General features: G+C 36.0%; 2 protein-coding genes across 5 annotated transcripts; one reads left to right on the forward strand and one right to left on the reverse strand.

Moving 5' to 3' along the window:
• Positions 1 to 1,626: 1,626 nt before the first annotated feature.
• On the forward strand, positions 1,627 to 10,672 carry bcl2l12 (BCL2 like 12). 4 transcript variants are annotated; one of them, XM_048205767.1, is made up of 8 exons: positions 1,627 to 1,937; positions 5,382 to 5,553; positions 7,991 to 8,255; positions 8,694 to 8,907; positions 9,056 to 9,172; positions 9,753 to 9,826; positions 10,074 to 10,331; positions 10,441 to 10,672. In XM_048205767.1, exons 1-8 carry the CDS (start codon positions 1,817 to 1,819, stop codon positions 10,480 to 10,482), a joined length of 1,263 nt encoding a protein of 420 aa, XP_048061724.1. In that variant the 5' UTR covers positions 1,627 to 1,816; the 3' UTR covers positions 10,483 to 10,672. The 4 variants fall into 4 exon arrangements, with proteins under 4 accessions (XP_048061724.1, XP_048061727.1, XP_048061737.1 ...); XM_048205770.1 differs by having other exon boundaries at positions 1,807 to 1,937; positions 5,365 to 5,553; XM_048205780.1 differs by lacking the exon at positions 1,627 to 1,937 and adding an exon at positions 2,399 to 3,232.
• Positions 10,580 to 18,577, reverse strand: tspan4b (tetraspanin 4b). Its single transcript, XM_048205926.1, has 8 exons — positions 18,016 to 18,577; positions 17,163 to 17,232; positions 13,929 to 14,120; positions 13,083 to 13,157; positions 12,878 to 12,973; positions 12,687 to 12,800; positions 11,238 to 11,321; positions 10,580 to 11,139 (listed from the first exon to the last, which is right to left on the reverse strand). Exons 2-8 carry the CDS (start codon positions 17,229 to 17,231, stop codon positions 11,071 to 11,073), a joined length of 699 nt encoding a protein of 232 aa, XP_048061883.1. The 5' UTR covers position 17,232; positions 18,016 to 18,577; the 3' UTR covers positions 10,580 to 11,070.
• Positions 18,578 to 20,512: the final 1,935 nt, after the last annotated feature.

The raw sequence follows: 20,512 nt of genomic DNA on the forward strand, positions 1-20,512 counted from the left end.
GACTTGTCCTTGCTTTTCTTTTCTTTTCTTTTAAAAAAGCAAAAAATCTGGGGTACAGAGAGGCACTTACAATGGAAGCAAATGGGGAAAATCTGTAAATGTTAAAATACTGACTGTTTTGAAAATTAAGACACAAGACAATATGCATTTTAACATAATTTTAGTGTGAAAATCTGCTTAGTAACCATTTCCATGTTCGTTATTTCCAATTTTACAATGCTGTCACCATGACAATGTAATGCTGTGAAGCCTAAAATTATTGTAAACAGCTCATAAGTTTTAATTAAAGGGTTAATTCACCCAAAAATGAAAATTCTACTCACCCTCATGTCGTTCCACACCCGTAAGACCTTTGTTCATCTTTGGAACACAAATTAAGATATTTTTGACGAAATCCGATGGCTCAGTGAGGCCTCCATTGCTAGCAATGTCACCGAACTTCTCAAGATCCAGAAAGCTACTAAAGACATATTTAAAACAGTTCATGTGACTACAGTGGTTCAACTTTAATATTATAAAGCGACGAGAATATTTTTTGTACAGCAAAAAAAAAAAAAAAAAAATTCAACAATATCTAGTAATGGGCCATTTCCAAACACTGCTTCATGAAGCTTCGAAGCTTTACGAATATTTTGTTTCGAATCAGTGATTCGGAGCGTGTATCAAACTAACAAACTGCTGAAATCACGTGACATTGGCGCACCGAACCACTGATTCGAAACAAAAGATTCGTAAAGCTTCGAAGTAGTGCTGCTGAACACAAAAGAAGATATTTGGAAGAATGTCAGTAACCAAGCAGATCTCGGAGCACTTTTCCATAGAAGGGAAAAATACATACTATGGAAGTCAATGGGAGGTGAGATCTGTTTGCTTACTGACATTCTTCCAAATATCTTTCTTTGTGTTCAGCAGAACAAAAAAAAAAAAAAAAAAAATCATACAGGTTTGGAGCTACTTAAGGGTGAGTAAATGATGGCAGAATTTTCATTTTTGGGTGAACTATCCATTTAATTAACATTATGAATTTTGCATCATCATTTTAATTTTTTAAAGAAAGAAAGTGCCGAAATGAGTTTTTGTGGGAATCAACAGTATCCCATGAATGCTGCCGATTGAGCTTAACTTGGTAAAGGAATATTCCAGATTCAATAAAACTCACTTAACATTACATGTACATATGTGACAGATGCTTTCTTTAAATCCTAAATGACTTAAATGATGTGCACATGGCAGGTTGGCCGAACTAATAAATGTACAGGTAGTAAGATGGCACACAGTTTAAGTCATTGGGGGTCTTTTGCACTGTGCTTAGAGTATCTAAAGCAGCAGAGAAAACACACAATTAGAACTATCTAAAATTGATTTAATTTTAGAACAACAGCTAAAAGGCCACAACATAGATTTTTTTTCATAGAGAGGGGTAGCCATTTTGAACTCTGCATCACAGTCCACCAAACACTTTGTGTGTGTGTGTGTGTGTGTGTGTATGTGTGTGTCTCTCTCTGAGAGTTCTTTGCTGGTTTCCTGTCACAGAGGAAGTGCCTCACCCAGCTGTGTTGCTCCCTATTGGCTCAGAGTCAGGAGAACAGTGATTTGGGGCTGATAGGGTGGCCGAGCGAGGGATAGATAGAGCGAGTCCGGAGCGAAGAGAGGGAGAAGCAGTCAGGACAGGTCAGAGGGTAGGCAGGAAGAAGAGCGTGCACAGCTAAATTAAGACAGACAAGATGAAGAGAGCAAGTGAAGGAGGGTGCAGACTCAAAAGCATATCATCTCTGCTAAAGAGGAAATAACTCTGAGGTAAGACATCTGAGAGCAGATGAAGCTTCAGAGAAGAAAAAAAATAGTTGCACGGACAGATTTGACGAGTATAATAAAAAGGCTTGAGAGTTTGTCAGCTTTGGATAACAAGGATGTTGCTGCAGAAAGGCTTTTTTATGGTAACTACATTTAATTTCTTTACTGATATTCTCTATATGTGAAATGTCTTGGTGATGAACAACTTTGAGACCTTTTGAACTTGTGTGGACTTTCCATGATACTGAACCCAGAATGTTTGCATGTTTCTTGATCTTTCATTAACTCTGAATTTCCTATTTCACACTTATTTAATAACAGAGATCCAAGTACAATTCAGGTTTGTTCACTGCATACTTTAGTTTTCTTCTTCTTGTTGTTCTTTTTCTTTTAGGCTTTACTGACTGGCCTTTTCTATCAATCCTTATCCAAATTACTAAAATTTGCAAAGTTTGATTTCATAGTATGTTAGTATGCCTCTTTTTCTCTGTCTGACGGTCCATCTCTGTCTCTCCCAATCCTTGTACCAGTGTCTGATTTACAGATGACGCTGGACGGGGTTTGGGGGGGGCTGAGGGAGGACAAATGCTCCCAAACTTTCCTGTCATCAATATTACCAGTCACCAAAATAACTCTCTTTTCTCAATGGCTTTTTTTTTCTTCCTGAAAATAAACCCTGTTTGGTAAAATACACACCTGAGTGGTTTTGTTTTTTAGTTGTTTTGTGTAAATTCATTTCATTTTTTTCTCTTGAACTGTACTTTAGTGTCCATTTTTAGTCATAAAGTAGAAATTTGTTTTTAACACCATCATACAAGACAGATGAAAAGTATATAAACTTTAAAATGGCACCAAAAAGTAACACCAAAACTTCAGGAGTAAAATAACTTGTCGTGTTAATGACAATTATAGCCGGTTAAACACATGATATAGGTCACATAATAGTATGTTTAGTAAAAAGTTTCTTAATGTAGCAATTGAGCATACTGGAATTGAACCCTGTCCAATGGGAAAATGGAGCCGTCCCTCGTCCAGTGACATGCGCAGTGCGCACAACGTAAGTCGGTCATTCCGCAGGTCGGACTATTGACGCGTTAGTAGTAGTGAAACCGGTAAGCTGAAGCTCTGTTGGTTTCGACAGTGCAGTGGTATCTATAACATCGATATGAATCACTGCTACAGACCTGATTTGATACATTGTGTGATCTGACTTACCTGTGAACTCTCCAATAACATCAGACACACAACTGCCTTTTAACTCGTCTGAAGTTTAGCACAGTTCGCTGATGACTGAGTCGCTCGTAAATGTATCTGTTTTGTTTTTAGTATCCGAGTTTTAATAATATTGACTTTGTCCATGCGTTTTGTTGCTTTCTGTTTTTACGCGTCGCGACTCGGCTGATTCCTTCGGACGCGGAGGAGGAGACATATTTACCAGGTATGAACGAGTATACTTGTGCGCTTGAACTTTTGTAAGGCAGGTATTTTCTTCATCAAAGACAGTTGTCCTCTTATGACTGACTATTTGCTCGAATTAAGGTAGCCTATAAGTAACTATTGTAAGCATTGTTGTGTTAAAAAGAGTATATCACGAGTTGTGTCAGGTATCAAGAAATCTTGAATCTGGTGTGGCAGAATGAATGTAAAGAAGCTTAATGTAGCTAATTCATTTTAATCAATCATCCATTTACGTTTAATTACACTCTGACTGACATACAAACAGCCTATCTAACCTATTGGTTGGTTAGTAGCATAGAGTAAAGTTACTTAAAGACAAGCTAGACAACTAGAAATTTAGTTACAGATCTGGGTTAGTACTAAGTTGAAGATCTGGGGCTTAAGATATGACATGGTTACTAACAGGATTTTATATTTTGGATGTTACAGTAATATAGCACTGGTGTGTAACTGGCAACATAAGAGTTGCATCCCTACATGTGCTCAGTGTTGTAAAAACAAGAGCAGGGAACCACAGTCACATGATGACTCTGACAAGCTTCATCAATTACTAGCATTATGCAATTGTGGAAAAAACATGCTTCATTTTTCATAAATGTATAAAATGCCATTTAAGCCAAGAACGTGTCATCAGTCTGACGTATTTGCAATGCAGAAAATCCCTCTTGTGAACTTGACCATGAGTAGTAAGTAGTAAACATGGCTCTATAGCAGAAGCTGGGTGAGTGTGTTTTCTTGCTTCTGCTGTGAAATCCACACTTGCATAGTTGGAAGCTGCTTAGAATTGATAAGGTATTGGGTAAGTGTGTACTATCAGACCGTAGATCACCTGTAATTATACGATTAGCACAGTTTACGTGGGTATATTTAATAATTCCAATCCTCACGCTATATAATATTCCATATTTATTCCACATACAAAAATAGATGTTTGGTGTATTAGTTAAAACACATTTTGTACCATTCATAATAAGTGTGTCATAAAAAATGAACAGGGTCTAGGCTCATACAAGTGGGCTAAGAAGGGGAAGATGAACAACAACATGTACAATGTGTCAGGTGTTTTGAGTTGTAAAACTGCCCTGGCCTGCATAACAAATAACAATAACATACCTACAGTGGAATTTACAAGGTCTGATGGGCCATAATAACCTGCAAAGTAGGTTACACAGTGAATGAGAGAAATTGATGAATGATGTTATGCTTTACAAAAAGAGTTTTGATTTTAGGCTTGCATGGGTTTTTCATTTTCACTTGAATACACACACATATATATATATATATATTAGTATAAATTTGTGCTGACTGAGTAGTTGTCAAAAAAGAAACCAAGGGCCAAGTTTAATCCATTAATAAGGCATCATAGCACCAAAGTGGCACATCTGTCTGTGACGTATATATCGCATTTATTATGCAACCCAAAAAAAAAAAAAAAAAAAAAAAAATATATATATATATATATATATATATATATATATATATATATATGTATATGTATATGTATGTATATATATAATATATATAAACTGGTCTTCATTCATAATTTTAAGTTACTTGAATGCATTTACAATTAAAATGATATAGATTTATGCTGCTGATATTATTGAAAACCCTACTTGGAGTGCACTGTATAGGCCTATACACACATGGTTGATACTATGTTAAATAATCCAAGGATTTAATGATATTATTAGAAAATCAATGTGTTTTTTGTTTCTGTTAAAGTGCTGAGCTTGTCATCATGTTTGAGGTCTTTGTAAAGGCTATACGTGACGTAGATAAAATATCTGAGGTAAACTGACTGGAACTTCCAGATCTTATTCTGTGTTTTTTTATTCTTTGTATGTCACTTGTTATACTTTCACTTCCTTCAAGTACCCACTATGAATTAAGGTACTACTCACTTCTCTTTAGATGGGATGGATTATTGGTTGTTTTTTAATACACAAACATACAAAGTGTACATTGACCTTCAATTAATCTTCTGTCTCAATAGAGATTTGAGGCTCTGGTTTAGTTTAACTTGTGGACATTTATTCAGCAGTACATTATAATTGTGGACTGGTGGTTTGTATCGTTGTGTAATCTGAAAGTGTTCTCTCTGTCTCTCAGTTCTCTCTCTGTCTCAGCGATGGCAGACGTGGCCAGGCCTGCATCCCCCTCTCCGTCTATCTCTCTCCTGGAGATTAAAGCGGAGACTCGGATGGTGCTGAAGTCTTTCCTGCGTCACTCGCTCTCGATTCCTCCTGATGAGAGGCCCGGAAGGATAGGAGGAGAATACAGAGACCCACACAAATACAGGTGACACAAATCATTCAGTCACATACAGAATTAAACACTGGCATGATGTGAAGTAAAACAACTCCATTTCAGAGCAGTTTTGTAAATATCATCTTATTTTATTAGACTATGGTGCTTTTAATTCCTTTTAAAGGGTTAGTTCACCCAAAATTCTGTCATTAATTACTCACCCTCATGTCGTTCCACACCAGTAAGACCTTCGTTCATCTTCAGAACACAAATTAAGATATTTTTGATGAAATCCGATGGCTCAGTGAGGCCTCTATGGCCAGCAAGGTAATTAACACTTACAGATGCCCAGAAAGCTACTAAAGACATATTTAAAACAGTTCATGTGACTACAGTGGTTCAACCTTAATGTTATGAAGCAACGAGAATATTTTTTTTGCGGCAAAAAAATAGTGACTTTATTCAACAATATCTAGTGATGGGCGATTTCAAAACACTGCTTCATGAAGCTTTGAAGCTTTACGAATCTTTTGTTTCGAATCAGTTGTTCGGAGCGTGTATCAAACTGCCAAAGTTTTTTTTTTTTCCCGTTTTTTTGGTGCACAAAAAAATATTCTCATCGCTTCATAACATTAAGATCGAATCACTGTAGTCGCATGAACTGTTTTAAATATGTCTTTAGTAGCTTTCTGGTCATTGAAAGTGTTAATTATCTTGCTGGCAATGGAGGCCTCACTGAGCCATCGGATTTCATCAAAAATATCTTAATTTGTGTTCTGAAGATGAACGAAGGTCTTACTGGTGTAGAACAACATGAGGGGGAGTAATTAATGACAGAAATTTCATTTTTGGGTGAACTAACCCTTTAAATTGTTTTAAGACTGGCACTTGAAAAGATTCAAGTCAGTCCAGAATCATATAGGTTTTTAATCATTCTATCTTTTAACCTGTTATTCTCCATGACAAAAAAACAGTGAAAGACAAACAAATCTGCCCTAAAACAGTGACTCTTGCCTAAAGCAGTTTTAAGAAGTTGATGTATTCTAGATGATGTACAAAAGAGTCCACTTGAGTGTAATGTGACAGTAAATAAGATTAAGACAGGATTTATCTGTTTTATGGATTTATGACATTTTGAACTCTGTAATGGCATGTGTTGTAATTTAAGAAAGTATTAACTACAAGAGGATTTGGTAGAAATACTGTCCCCAGGTTTCACAGACAAGGCTTAAGCTAGTCCCAGACTAAATGCATGTTTGAGCTGTTTTAAGTGAAAGCAACTTAGGCTGACATGTCTTAAGGGAAGACACTACAGGCAAAAACACTGTTTTTTCAGGCACCTGTCAATTTTGAGATTTTGTACTTTTTGGCTTTTCAGACTGGTGGAAAGAAAACATCCAAAATACACTTTTAAGTGTATATTTTATAGCACTTTATCTATTTGTATCTATAGATTTCAATTACAGTAAATATCTTTAAAGGCCGTTTTCTCAAAATGAGTTTTTCCTCCTGCTCTGAGTCAGAAATCTCCACTTCAGCAGAACTTACATACACCAAACTTTACAGTTTTATTCCTATCTATATTCTGAAGGATTTTACAGAGGGATTTGTTGATATATAATTTGCCTGATTTTATACAACATTTTATTCCTAAAAAAATGGTGAAAATATTTTTTTTCTGGCTGTTGATAGTATTTTCTGATTTATGGAATGATAAAAAGAGATATCCAAAATTCCTTCTGTAAAAGCCTTTGAATTTAATATGTCCAAAAAATTAAATGAGAACTGTGAACCTGACGTCATCCAATATTCAGATTTTTGTTCTAGAAATGTATGCAAATTAGTGCATATTTAATTAGATAATGCATCATTTGCATATTTAAACATTACATTTTAGAAAACTTGTAATACAAAAAATGTTTGCAATTTTTAATGTAATCAATCACCTGGGGTAGTATGGTGATATCTATTAGTTAATTTTTTTACCCTATTCACCTGGGGTGTCTCGCCTTAAAATTACATTGTTTTTTTCTCAAGATGCACACCAGTAATGTTTTTTTCTAGTTTATAAAAGATACTTAAATATCCTAATTGAACTAAGGCCTAATCCTGGTTTAGGCTAAGCCCTGTCTTTGAAACCAGGCCTATATGTTTCTAGTAAAACTTCTAGTCTAGTCCATCTGATCATTCTTCATCTAATTACAGATGAATCTTTCTGTTCATCTGTCAATCATTAAGAATTATTTGAAAATATAAACTGCTGCTTCTCTCACTATTCTTCCAGGATACTAACTTCATTTATTCAGTGGTCCAGGGGAACTTTTAGTGGTCAAGTCATCTTACTTTTTCAATTATGTCAATCTTTATTATATAAACATGCAAATTTATGAAATTGTTGATGTAATTGTGATTAAAAAAAAAAAAATCTTGTGCATTTAATAATTTGGAAATGACCAATGTTTCTCTTTCTCTCACTTCCCATTTTTAGTGCCTCTACAAAAGATAAGATAAGGAAAGATGCCAATGGATGGGACTCTTTGGATGAGGAGATCAGTGCCGCAGAGGAGAAGAAACACGGAATTAAAAATTTCATAAAAAGAAGACTGAGAACCCGTTCATCCACAATCCGCCATGATAAGAAAGAAGGTAGCACTGATCCAAGTCCAAACAACAGCCTGGAGAAGCAGAGTCAGTCGGGCCAGTCTGACAAGCCATCGACAAATGGAACACACAGTTTACCCAGAAAAATGGAGGTAATAACAGAGCAAATTATAATATATATGTAATTTTGTTGCTTCAAAAAAAAATCTACAGTGTGATAATCACAAGCGTTACATTTTAAAAATTTCTGCTCTGTTCAGTTATTGGCTCCTACTTTTCAGCTGTGCTTCTGCAACACTTCTACTTGTGCTCATGTTGCTAGTGTGTAGCCTTTAATAAGGGCACCAAAATAAATATGCATTGCCGATACATGCTGTGTGAAACAGGCAAACACTATTTATATCTGTAGAGACCAAAACCTGCTCTTGTTTCATCTGGGGCATGGACTGCAAAGCTAATGGTTTCACAGTATTAAGAAATTCCTGACCAGTCAAGAAGCCAAAATGTATTTATTTTTAATTTCTTCTTTCTTAACATTGTGTTTTAATATTACTCTTCAGAGCTTGTTAATGAGAACATTTTCCTTTTAGGAAGAGATATGCGCTCCATCATCCGCGTCTGAAGAGGAAGGCGACAGAAAATCAGGGGACAGAAATAAGAAAAAGAAGAAAAAACTGAAAATATCTGACATACTCAAAAAAGTGTCTTTTAAAAAAGAAGAGCCTCGTCCTCGGCGCCCGGCCACACTGCCTTTAAAAGATCCTTCAGATGGTCCACAATCTGGGGAGCATCTTGCTTCACCGTGTAAGTTTCAGACGTAAAAGATATATAGCTTGTTTTTTGGCTAAAGGAGTTGAGACACAGAAGGCACTGTCAGGAATGTGTTCTTGATTGTCATGTCTTATTATGCCTATAAATATTTTCAAAAGTCAATGTAATATTTTTTTCTCAGCCCATCCTCCTGAGTTTTATAACGGTGTGGCAGATACTTTGGACAGAATTGCACAGAAACACAGTGTGAAAAAGAAATCCCCCGTTAAACCAGAGCCTGTGCCAAGTCCACCCAAAGGTAGATATAAAACCATAAACTGATGCAAAACTTGTTTATGACCTGACGAATTTATAATTTTATCATAATGTGTGAAGTAGATACATTTTCAGTGGAATATCAAAGCAAGAGCAGACCTGTTGTGTTGTCACAATCTTGCTGTGTGCTGTTGTAACATGTTTAGTGCTTTAAAGGGATAGTTCACCCAAAAAATGAAAATTCTGTCATCATTTACTCACCCTCAAGTTGTTCCAAACTTATGTTGATCACAAAGGGAGATATTTTGATGAAAGTTTGTAACTAGGCGACTTTGGGGCACCATTGACTTCCATAGTAGGAAAAAAACTACTATTGAGGTCAATGGTGCCCCAAAACTGTTCAGTTTAACACATTCTTCAAAATATCTTCCTGTGTGTTCAACAGAACAAAGACATTTATTCAGGTTTGGAACAACTTGAGGGTGAGTAAATGATGACAGAACTTTCATTTTTGGGTGAACTATGCCTTTAACAATAGCTTATTGTTATAATGGGCTGATGGTCCGGCAGAGGTTTTTTGAATTGTTTGAAGATTAGGTTACACTTCTTCTTTTTGTTCACAGTAAATGACAAAGAAGCTGTGGTTCAACAGCTCGTTCAGATATTGACTACAGAGGGGGATGCCATGAACGACAAGGTAATGATGCCTGATCTAAATTAAGATAAATCTTTTTTTTTTTTTGGTATCCTACTTGGATATAGAGTGAACTTAGCTCTTAAAGCAGCTCTTGGTTCCTTATCGTAAAGACTTAATAGCATACATTTAATAAATCTTGTGTTTTTGACTATTTATGGTCATGAAAAGTGGTTATTTTCAGTTGCTGCCTTGGGTTTATTGTTGTTAGTCACTGTTTATCATTGTTAATTGTTGTTTAATGTTGTAGATAAACGGCAACCCCTTCCTGCGGTCCACCCTCACTCGCCTCTCCTACCCATCTTTTGCCAAACTCCTTGACACGTACGCCAGTCAGAGTGAAGAACCTCCCGTTCCTGCACCAGTAAGCCCTACGCTGCGCCGTCTCGCCATAACCATGGATGTGTCTCGTCGAGTCGTGACAGCAACTGGAGTTCAGCGTCTGACAGGCTATGCTGAACGCTACATGGAAAACTTTGCACCATGGGTGAGGAGCCACGGAGGATGGGTGAGCATTTTTTTGCTCTCTACATTTAACTTTTCCATATTCATCTGTTGTTTTCTTCCAGAAGGGGGCAGAGTTGTATCAAATTTTTTTTTTGTGTCTTCTTCCACAGGATAAAATTGCACAATTGGATGAGGTCCTAGAGTTTGATTGACCTTGGACCTTTTCATTATGAACTCTGAATCATGTAGCATGACCTCTGTGAGGCGAAGAAGAAGAGAAGAACCAGCCATCTGGGGAACTGACACTACTTGATTAGAAAGATGTATTTATTCTTTTGTATTTTGGATGTTTTACAAATTTTTATGTGCCATTTTATACCGAAATACATGATGACAATCATCTACTGTTGTATTGCATTCTTTTTTTTTATTTGTAATGATCTTAATAGACGTTAATATAGTACAGACCGTTGGTTTAGTATAACAAATCAACTCTTAAACATTTGATTTCCATTTGTAGGAAATTCACATCGATTGCATGTTCATTGCAAGCAGTTATTTAACAAAGAGTGCAATAATACTTGGATTTACTTTTTCCACCTACTGTATACATTCACTTTATATTCATTTATTCTTTTAGCCTTTTATCTGATAAATCAATTTAGCTGAGATTCAACAGAGCTTCTTCCTAAGTGTAGCAGCACTGTAATCTATGTGCACATGCATATCACATCCAGTATCGCTAATAGACAAGTCCATTTAAATGTTCGTTACATATTCAGAATGGGGCGAAGGAAGGGTCAGTCCATGTATTTTTCTGCTCGTAGGATTTGGCAGTACATCAGCATGGAGAACAACAAAGCAAGAATCTGGAGGGAGAAAATGCAGTGGCATAATATCTGAGTGCATGCAGATCTTGAATTAATATAATAAACAGGCTACACCAGACATGTGAGATTCAAAGTACCTGAACGATTCCAATACAAACTCCAAACCCAAGCACTGAGGTGATGTTAGCCAGAAGCCAGTCCTTGGCCTTCTCATAGCACGGCTAAAACACATTAAAAAACAGTTCATTATTCATTCATTTTTTTAGATCATTATCTCAAAATCAACCCCGACGTAGTAATCAGGTTCTCGATTTAATTTGCGGTAATGACTGGCTAGAAGTTCATCTTGCTTATTACATGGCCTGTTATACAATTGTTATAAATAAACGCAACCATTCAGACAATTTAGCTTAGTAAAGTCTTATAATGTTTTTGAAAGACACTCTTATGCTCAACAAGGCTGCATTTATTTGATGACAAATACAGTAAAAATAGTAATATTGTGAAATATTTTACAATTTAAAATAACTGTATATGAATATACTCTTTGATCATAATAATTCAGGAAATACTTAAAATGACAGTGTTTTTCTGTAAAATGTTTAATGAATATTTCTGAAAAAGTTTTTGCACTTTACTTAATTAGGATATGGTGTCAACTGTCCCTTTGCGCCATCTGGTGGTGATTTCGCGAATTATAATCGCCATTATTTTTGTAATTTTACATACATTTGTATGTAATTTAAGAAAATACATTAAAAACAATATAGTGATGTTTTTGTACAAATAATAAGAATTACAGTAATTTGTCACTAATGGCATAATATTACTTAAAATAGCAGCTGAGATGTTAATTTTTCAGATTGTAATTTTAGTATTTTAATTTAGTACTTACATTTTGAGTACAATTTAAAATAAAAAAAAAATGGTAAAAGTTATTTTCCATACAATTAGGAATTTTTTACAGTGTACATTTTACAATGTAATTTATTCAATTGACGACAATTTCCATCATCATTACTCTTCAGTCTTCAGTGTCACATGATCCTACAGAAATCATTCCAATATGATGATTTGATACTCAAGAAAAATGTATTATTATGATCAATGTTGGAAACATTTGTGCTGATTAATATTTTTTTGGAAATGGTGATACATTTTTTCCCAGGATTCTTTGATGAATAGAAAGTTCAAAAGAGCAGCATTTATTTAATATAGAAATCTTTTGCAACGTTACAAATGTATGTATGGTAAATTTTCATGAATTTAATACTGTCTTGCTGAATATTAATTTCTATTAAAAAAAAAATCTTACTGACCCCCCAGTATTTAGCATGTAGAAAAAAAATATGTGAGATGAAAGAGACTGCAAGTGATACAGGAGGCATGAAATAGCTGCAGGTTGACCAATCAGAATAAAGTATTTCAAAGAGCCATATAACAAAGAGCATTAACATATCAGATGCATGTAGGGTTTCTTCCAGCCTTCATTTTGCATTAAGCATGTGGTTGCAATTACCAACAGACCAACAGATTTAGGAATGTGTGGTACTTAGCTGACCCCACGACCCCAGAAATGATCTGACCTCTTCCCAGTGATGGCATTCTACACCGTTATCCCTGCAGCAAGACTCAGGAAGTTTGCCATTGGCTGTTTTATTGTGCCAGTCAGTGTGGTTGCTCACGCCACAGCACTTGAACTGAAGGAAACAGAATCCATGAATTATACTGAAGAATCTCAGCCTTCATGTTTGTGACAGTTACAAACTCAACTCACAATCTTCTGCATGTTGTCCCAGGAATTTTTCAGCCCTTCATTTCTTTTATAGTCATTCATTCCCTCTCTTAGGTCATCCTTAGCCTTTTTGTCTAACTAAATGGACAAAACAGAGAGAAGCGGATAAACAGGAAATAAGAATGCAAAGTGTTTTCCTGAAAGGAAAGGCTGAAATATTTGCAAGGCTCAGACATTATTCTCTTACCTCTTCATGATACACACTCAAAACCACAATCAGCGTCACTTCTATCATGACTAGAAACAGGAGGATCACAAAAAACTGAAAGAACAAGAAAGAACTATTAGATTTAATTATATTTAAAGACAGATATGGTGTACTATGTCAATATTCCCACGTAGGAAGAAAAATCACCAATGAAATATTTGTAATATCTCATTTTTTTCTCTAAGGCTGCAATGAGGTTAAAAAAGAGCAACTTTTGCTTCTTCTGCTTTTCCGTTTTTTTTTTTTTTCCTGAAAAGTCTCATTCTGGTCTCAAATTTGCCAAGATCAATCAAATTCTTTCAATTTGAACTAAAATATTTCTCATCAAACACCAGTCCAAATTATCTGAACTGTGCTATAGACACAAATCTGTCCCCAACAATTGCCTCCTTTTTTTCCCTATAGGCCAAAGGAGAAACATCAGATGAGGATGATAGGCTACTTGCAATTATTTATATTCCAAATAAAAAGTGGACATTAAATTGAAATTATTTCATTATGTAAACATACTAGTCTTCAAAATTATCTATTTTAAAAGTCTCTTTTATTGCCTACTCGCCGCGTCCGCACGAGCGCGAAGGTGCGCGCGGCAAAAATGACGTCGTGCTTACCAAGGCTGCATAGAGCAGAAACTATTTAAATATTATTACATTTTAAAATAACTGTTTTCTATCTGAATATATTTTAAAATGTAATTTAATCCTGTGTGATGGCAACGCTAAATTTTCAGTAGCCATTACGCCAGTCTTCAGTGTCACGTGAGGGCAGTTTCCAAATGTGTTTTACAGATGTCAGATGTCAGGTAGGATCCAGGTACCACCTTACCGTCATCAATAGACACTTCTGCTCTTTTAGAGCACCAAGACATCCGAGAAACCCTGTTACCATGGTGACGCCCCCAGCAACAAGCAGCAGGTTGGCCGCGGAGAGTGAAGGGAAGGACAGCGGTAGAGATGAAAACTCTGACTGTGTGAAGGCGAGCCACACCCCAACACCAAATAGACCACATCCTCCCAACTGCACAAACAAGCAGGTAAAGAAAAATCAGGTTCACATAAGAGACTTCGCATCAGTTTAAAGCAGGTCATTCTAAGGACCTGCATGGCCTTCATAAACATAATGGGCTAGTACTGAACGTACTTGCATATTCTTACATATTTTGTACATATTTATTGAACAGATGTTATACACTTATCGAATTTTAACCACTAGGCATCATCAGGGCTTGACATTAACACCCATCAACCCACCAAATGCGGGTGGATTTCAGCAGTCACTCCTACTAGCCACATTGACTGGTTGATTGTAAATAATATAGGTTATACATTTTCAATTGTAGACTTTTAAAAGTGCATCTGAAATAATAAACTGTGCAATGCAGTGTTGTCAAAAAAAAAAAAAAAAAAAAAAAAAAAATTGATAGTCCGGAAATGTTGGGACATTTTTTAAATTTGAATAAGATGAAAACTAAAAGACTTTCAAATCACATGAGCCAATATTTTATTCACAGTAGAACATAGATAACAACAAATGTTTAAACTGAGAAATTTTACAATTTTATGCACAAAATGAGCTCATTTCAAATTTGATGCCTGCTACAGGTCTCAAAATAGTTGGGACGGGGGCATGTTTACCATGGTGTACCATCTCCTCTTCTTTTCAAAACAGTTTGAAGACGTCTGGGCATCGAGGTTATGAGTTTCTGGAGTTTTAGTGTTGGAATTTGGTCCCATTCTCGCTTGATATAGGTTTCCAGCTGCTGAAGAGTTTGTGGTCGTCTTTTGTTTAATGATGCACCAAATGTTCTCTATAGGTGAAAGATCTGGGCTGCAGGCAGGCCAATTCAGCACTCGGATTCATCTACAACAAAACCATGCTGTTGTAATAGCTGTAGTATGTGGTTTTGCATTGTCCTGCTGAAATACACAAGGCCTTCCCTGAAGTAGACGTTGTTTGGAGGGGAGCATATGTTGCTCTAAAACCTTTATATACCTTTCAGCATTCATAGTGCCTTCCAAAACATGCACTCTGCCCGTACCGTATGCACTTATGCACCCCCATACCATCAGAGATGCTGGCTTTTGAACTGAACGCTGATAACACGCTGGAAGGTCTCCCTCCTCTTTAGCCTGGAGGACAGGTTTGTGTGATTTCCAAAAGAATGTCAAATTTGGACTCGTCTGACCATAGAACACTTTTCTACTTTGAAACAGTCCATTTTAAATGAGCCTTGGCCCACAGGACACGACGGCGCTTCTGGACCATGTTCACATATGGCTTCCTTTTTGCATGATAGAGTTTAGTTGGCATCTGCAGATGGCACGGCGGATTGTGTTTACCGACAGTGGTTTCTGGAAGTATTCCTGGGCCCATTTAGTAATGTCACTGACACAACCATGCTGATGAGTGATGCAGTGTCGTCTGAGGGCCCGAAGACCACGGCCATCCAATAAAGGTTGTCGGCCTTGTCCCTTATGTACAGAGATATCTCCAGTTTCTCTGAAACTTTTGATGATGTTACGCACTGTAGATGATGAGAGTTGCAAAGCCTTTGCAATTTGACGTTGAGGAACATTGTTTTTAAAGTATTCCACAATCTTTTTATGCACTCTTTCACAGATTGGAGAGCCTCTGCCCATCTTTACTTCTGAGAGACTCTGCCTCTCTAAGACATCCCTTTTATAGCTAATCATGTTACAGACCTGATATCAATTAACTTAATAAGTTCTAGATGTTCTCCAAGCTGAATCTTTTCAAAATGTCTTGTTTTTTCAGCCATTTGTTGCCCCCATGCCAACTTTTTTGAGACCTGTAGCAGGCATCAAATTTAAAATGAGCTCATTTAGTGGATAAAAATGTATAATTTCTCAGATTAAACATTATTTGTTATGCTATCTACGTTCTATTGGGAATAAAATATTGGCTCATGTGATTTGAAAGTCTTTTAGTTTTACACAACATAAACAATGTTGGAGACAGGGGAGAGACAAACTGTTGAATAAAGTCATTATTTTTGGTTTGTTTTTTTCACACAAAAAGTATTCTTGACGCTTCATAAAATAAAGGTTGAACCACTGCAGTCACATGGACTATTTTAATGATGCCTTTAGTACCTGTCTGTGCCTTGACAGTGGTAATTAAATAGCTCTCGGATTTCATCAAAAATAATTTAATTTGTGTTCTGAAGATGAATGAAGGTCTTACGGGTGTGAAACGACATGAGGGTGAATAATTAATGACAGAAATTTAATTTTGGGGTGAAATAACCCTTAAAGTCAACATAAACACGCACGTGTAACAGTATAATGAATCCGTGCATCAGGTCTTAAAGTGACAGCAGCCTAATATACCTGCTTCCAAATGATGAGATGATATTAAAAATATCTATATTTTTGCCCATGGTATCGATGTCAAAATCGTGGACAATGAAAATGCTGAGTGGCTAGTAACGTTGGAAATCCAGTGGCTGGTGAGCAAAAAAGTTAATGTCAGGCCCTGCTAGGCATCATACACTTGCCAACTTTGTAAACTGGGCATCATACACTAAACGACTGAGGATCACACACTACCAGACCTTCAAGTTGTTCCGAACACAACAAACTCACAGAAACACAGTAGGTAGTTACAAGTGACATCATTCACTCAACCGATTGGCTGAGTGAATGATTCAATGCCTCGTTCAGTGATTCGATTTCAGTCCACCACTGTGTGTTGCTCGGAGATGTGTGATAGTTGATTCTGATAATTTGGTCTTTGTTGGGACCCCTTTTGATGGAGAAGCAAAAATGGATGAAGTATTTGTGTAAGTTACTCAGTATTACATTTTTGTTTGTTTACTGAACTGGTGTATAAAAGCAATTATAGTTACACTTGTGAATCTTGTTTGTCTGACTCTGAATATCATCATGTCATTCAGAGCAACATCACTCTCTTGCTCGTGTGTTCAGTGGCAGAAAGAATCTTATACGGGTTTGATGAATATGGTGATATACAGTGTCAATATACAGTATCCACAAATTGCCAAACTGATATTCAACAGAAGCCTAAAACAGAACTAACCCAAAAGATGAGGTTGAAGATAAACATGAGGTACTTCACACAGCAGAGGCAACCTCGTGACCCAGACATTCTGCATGAAAGAAGAAAGACAGGAATACAGTCACCAAATTACGACATAAACGTACTGTGTGTGCTTTTAACGTGTGTAATCACACTCTCCTGAACTGTAGCATGGAGAGGAAGTGCTGTTTCCAGGCAGGAAGAAACCACCCTTGTGTTGTACTGCTGATAGCATTAACTAGAAAGCCATTATGTTCCATGACTGAAACATGTACCTACTCATGTAAGGCCTCTCTTATACTTTAAGCGAATATTGAATATTGTGGACGTCGATATGTGCCGCTTCATATTCCATGGCTGAAGGCAACATAATCATGATTGGTGGTTATTTTGCTCTTTTTGTTCCACAGAATGTGGCCCACATGTGACCACAGAGCATATTATGGGACAAAATGTAAACATATAAGCCCCCTCAAAGTTAGGCAGCACATGGATTTATGATCTGATTTCAGTGGAATGTCAGTAATGGTTCTGGAAATTGCCACCATATGTATGTGTTCTTAAAATATGAGATCACATAGAAACATAATCATACATTTAGTTTCTTGTGATTATATATGCTTAGAAAAAAGTGAAATTAGCTTGAAATCAACTTTTTATCAATTCTGCCATAAAATAATTTTTTGGACCGAAATGAAAAACACAATCTCAGTAAATCACTGGTTTGCTCAAGCTCATTGTGAACAACATTTGTAATTTTTTTTCTCTAGTCTGCTTCAGTAATGATCACAAATTTCTATATTTAATATTCCAAAATTTACATTAAACTTGAAATCCAGTATAGTTGCTTTACCTTTATTTAGGTGGAGACAGAAAAAAGTGACTGACAGGCAATAGAAAGGTTTCCAGAAAAAGAGTTGAGTTTTCACTGTGTCCTGAATCCAAAGCTTCCCGTATTGTCTTTTTGTAGTTTCGTACTGATGAAGTTCATGAGATCTTGCTTTATTTATTCATTGACTGAATTTTCCATCGCAGACGTGATTCCTTCAGTTCTTCAGGGTGTTAATAACTCTTCATAAGTAAAAAAAAAAACCTTAAAGGCTTCTGTGAAGTGATGAACTTGAAATGTTGGTTTTGTAGTTTCCAGGAGCACAAAATTCTTCTCAAGCTTTTCTTTCTTTCTTTTTTTGTTTAATTCCTTCAGACTCTTACATTTCTCTCTAGGATTACTTATGGCATTACAAAAAAACCCAGTTTCTTTTTTTAAAGGTAACACAAACAACGTCAAAATATTTATTTGCTTGTTAGTTTGTTCCCGCAACCTTAATTGCTAATTCCCGGTTGTCTTTGTCTTTCTATCTTTTCTGTCAGCTATTTACCTCCCTCTCTTGTTCCAAATAACTTCCAGATGTAGTTATCAGCCCTCCCCTCTGACTTTTTCCCTCTCTCCTCCTCCCGCTGGTCTCTAGAGAATCCATTCTTTTCCAAGACCCTCCTCTCCTGAATCTTTCTCCCTCCCTCTTTCTTTTGGTTTTGTCCAAACAATCCTGATGGATGTGGCCAGCAGACACACATTTGAGGCTTTGCAGTCCTCTGTGTGTCCAGTTTTGTTTAGTCTTTAGATCTTTAATCTAGTAAACACACTACTAACCCTTTGTAGAACTCTCAGAAACACCTTTTTTTGTTATAAACATTTGTAGTTAAAATCATCCATGTCTCAGTGTACTGTATGTTCCCATATGGTGAACGTTATTTCACCAAGTACAACATATTCTTGGATCAACATTATGTTCATGTCAAGATTAGGTTGACAGGGTTAGGTGCTTCTACATCAGTGTTATTCACCTATCATTTTCCACTGATTTTAGGAATAAGTTGTGAAGTTTAGTGAAGGATGGAAAAAGATAAAGTTGGTAATCTTGCCAGAAGCTCCATCTGGTGGTCATTTGTAATTTTTGTTTATTCAGTGGAATTTGACATCCCATTTTGATCATTGTGAAAATTTAAAATGTTACCCAGTGCGTTCAATGAAACCTATAGCCTTCATATAGCCTATATAAACCCTTCCTTTAACCACTGTGGCATTCCTACACTTTCCTAACGGCATTCCTACACTTGTCTGTTTTCTGTTTGCTTTGCCAGATTAGAAGGGCTGCTGGCTTCAGATTTTTATATAATTCAGTGGGATTATAGGTGTACATCTTTTGTTGGCTATTTCCAGTCACATATTTAGTTTTTAGTCATCCTTGGGCCTCTTGTTGTGTTCAGGGTCAATGTCCTGAACAATAACCTTTAAAAGGGATACAGCTCCCTAAAAAAAATATATATATATATATATATATATATATATATATATATATATATATATATATATATATATACACACACACACACAGATTTCCCCACAAAATCGGTATAGAAAATATTGGTGTTTGTATTTAACAAAAATATATTTTTAGATCATTTGATTGTATATTTTGCCATCATTCATTGAAATGCTATGCTATAAATCTCTATGATAACAGTGGAAAAAGTTTCATTCTCAAAATGTAAGTCTTAAAGTCTTAACCCTTGTGTTGTGTTGAAAACCCTATAACTTCCCTGTCAAAAATGACCGGCCTGCAAAATAATTGCTTATAAATCTCTCGTTCATGCTACCTTATCACCAAATATTGGATTCAATGTTTTTGTCAGCTTGTTTTTGTCTTTCAATTAGGACAGGTTTTGTATTTATTTTTGGAACTGGCAAAATTTATTTATCTGAGCTTATGTACCTCAGTTTTTGAGTGAAAAAGGCATTATTTGTGGATAATTTTATCTATTTTACATAAAATATATATTTTTAAAAATGACACTGTTTATCACACTAGTTTTTCTTTAATGTTTAACCTGGACGTTTATTATGAAATGGTTTTATTTTGTACAAAATGGCACAAAGTCACACTTGTGGTGTATTAAAAATAGCTTATAAATCACTCGTCTCGTTATTCTATTTTATCACAAAATATTGGATTCAATCATTTTGTCAACTTGTTTTCTTTCAGTTAAGACAGGTTTTGTTTTTATTTTTGAAACTGATTGATCGTAGGCCTCATGTGTGTGTGTGTGTGTGTGTGTGTGTGTGTGTGTGTGTGTGTGTGTATGTGCACGGATGCACGAGTATGCACGTATCCACACATGCACAGGTCTAAGGCCTTTATTTTTGCAAGCCCACGTGTACATATGTGAACATGAACATGATGAACACGCTCCTGAACGCTAATTTTTTCTTTGATTTTAGATTCCCCCCATTCATTTTCAATGGGTGGTCATTTTTGACCAATATAAGCTCATATCAATAAGGCCTACGA

The sequence above is a fragment of the Megalobrama amblycephala genome, linkage group LG1, assembly GCF_018812025.1.
Source record: "Megalobrama amblycephala isolate DHTTF-2021 linkage group LG1, ASM1881202v1, whole genome shotgun sequence".
In the NCBI taxonomy this organism is placed as follows: Eukaryota; Metazoa; Chordata; class Actinopteri; order Cypriniformes; family Xenocyprididae; genus Megalobrama; species Megalobrama amblycephala.

Excerpts from the sequence above, each read along its gene's own strand:
- bcl2l12 (XM_048205767.1), top strand. The coding sequence starts at position 1,817 with ATGAAGCTTCAGAGAAGAAAAAAAATAGTTGCACGGACAGATTTGACG. Across the intron at positions 8,256-8,693 it reads GTTTACCCAGAAAAATGGAG|GAAGAGATATGCGCTCCATC; the intron begins GTAATAACAGAG and ends TTTTCCTTTTAG. Across the intron at positions 9,827-10,073 it reads GGGATGCCATGAACGACAAG|ATAAACGGCAACCCCTTCCT; the intron begins GTAATGATGCCT and ends TTAATGTTGTAG.
- tspan4b (XM_048205926.1), bottom strand. The coding sequence starts at position 17,231 with ATGTCTGGGTCACGAGGTTGCCTCTGCTGTGTGAAGTACCTCATGTTT. Across the intron at positions 13,158-13,928 it reads AGAAGTGTCTATTGATGACG|TTTTTTGTGATCCTCCTGTT; the intron begins GTAAGGTGGTAC and ends TTGTTCTTTCAG. Across the intron at positions 12,974-13,082 it reads TGAGTGTGTATCATGAAGAG|TTAGACAAAAAGGCTAAGGA; the intron begins GTAAGAGAATAA and ends TTGTCCATTTAG.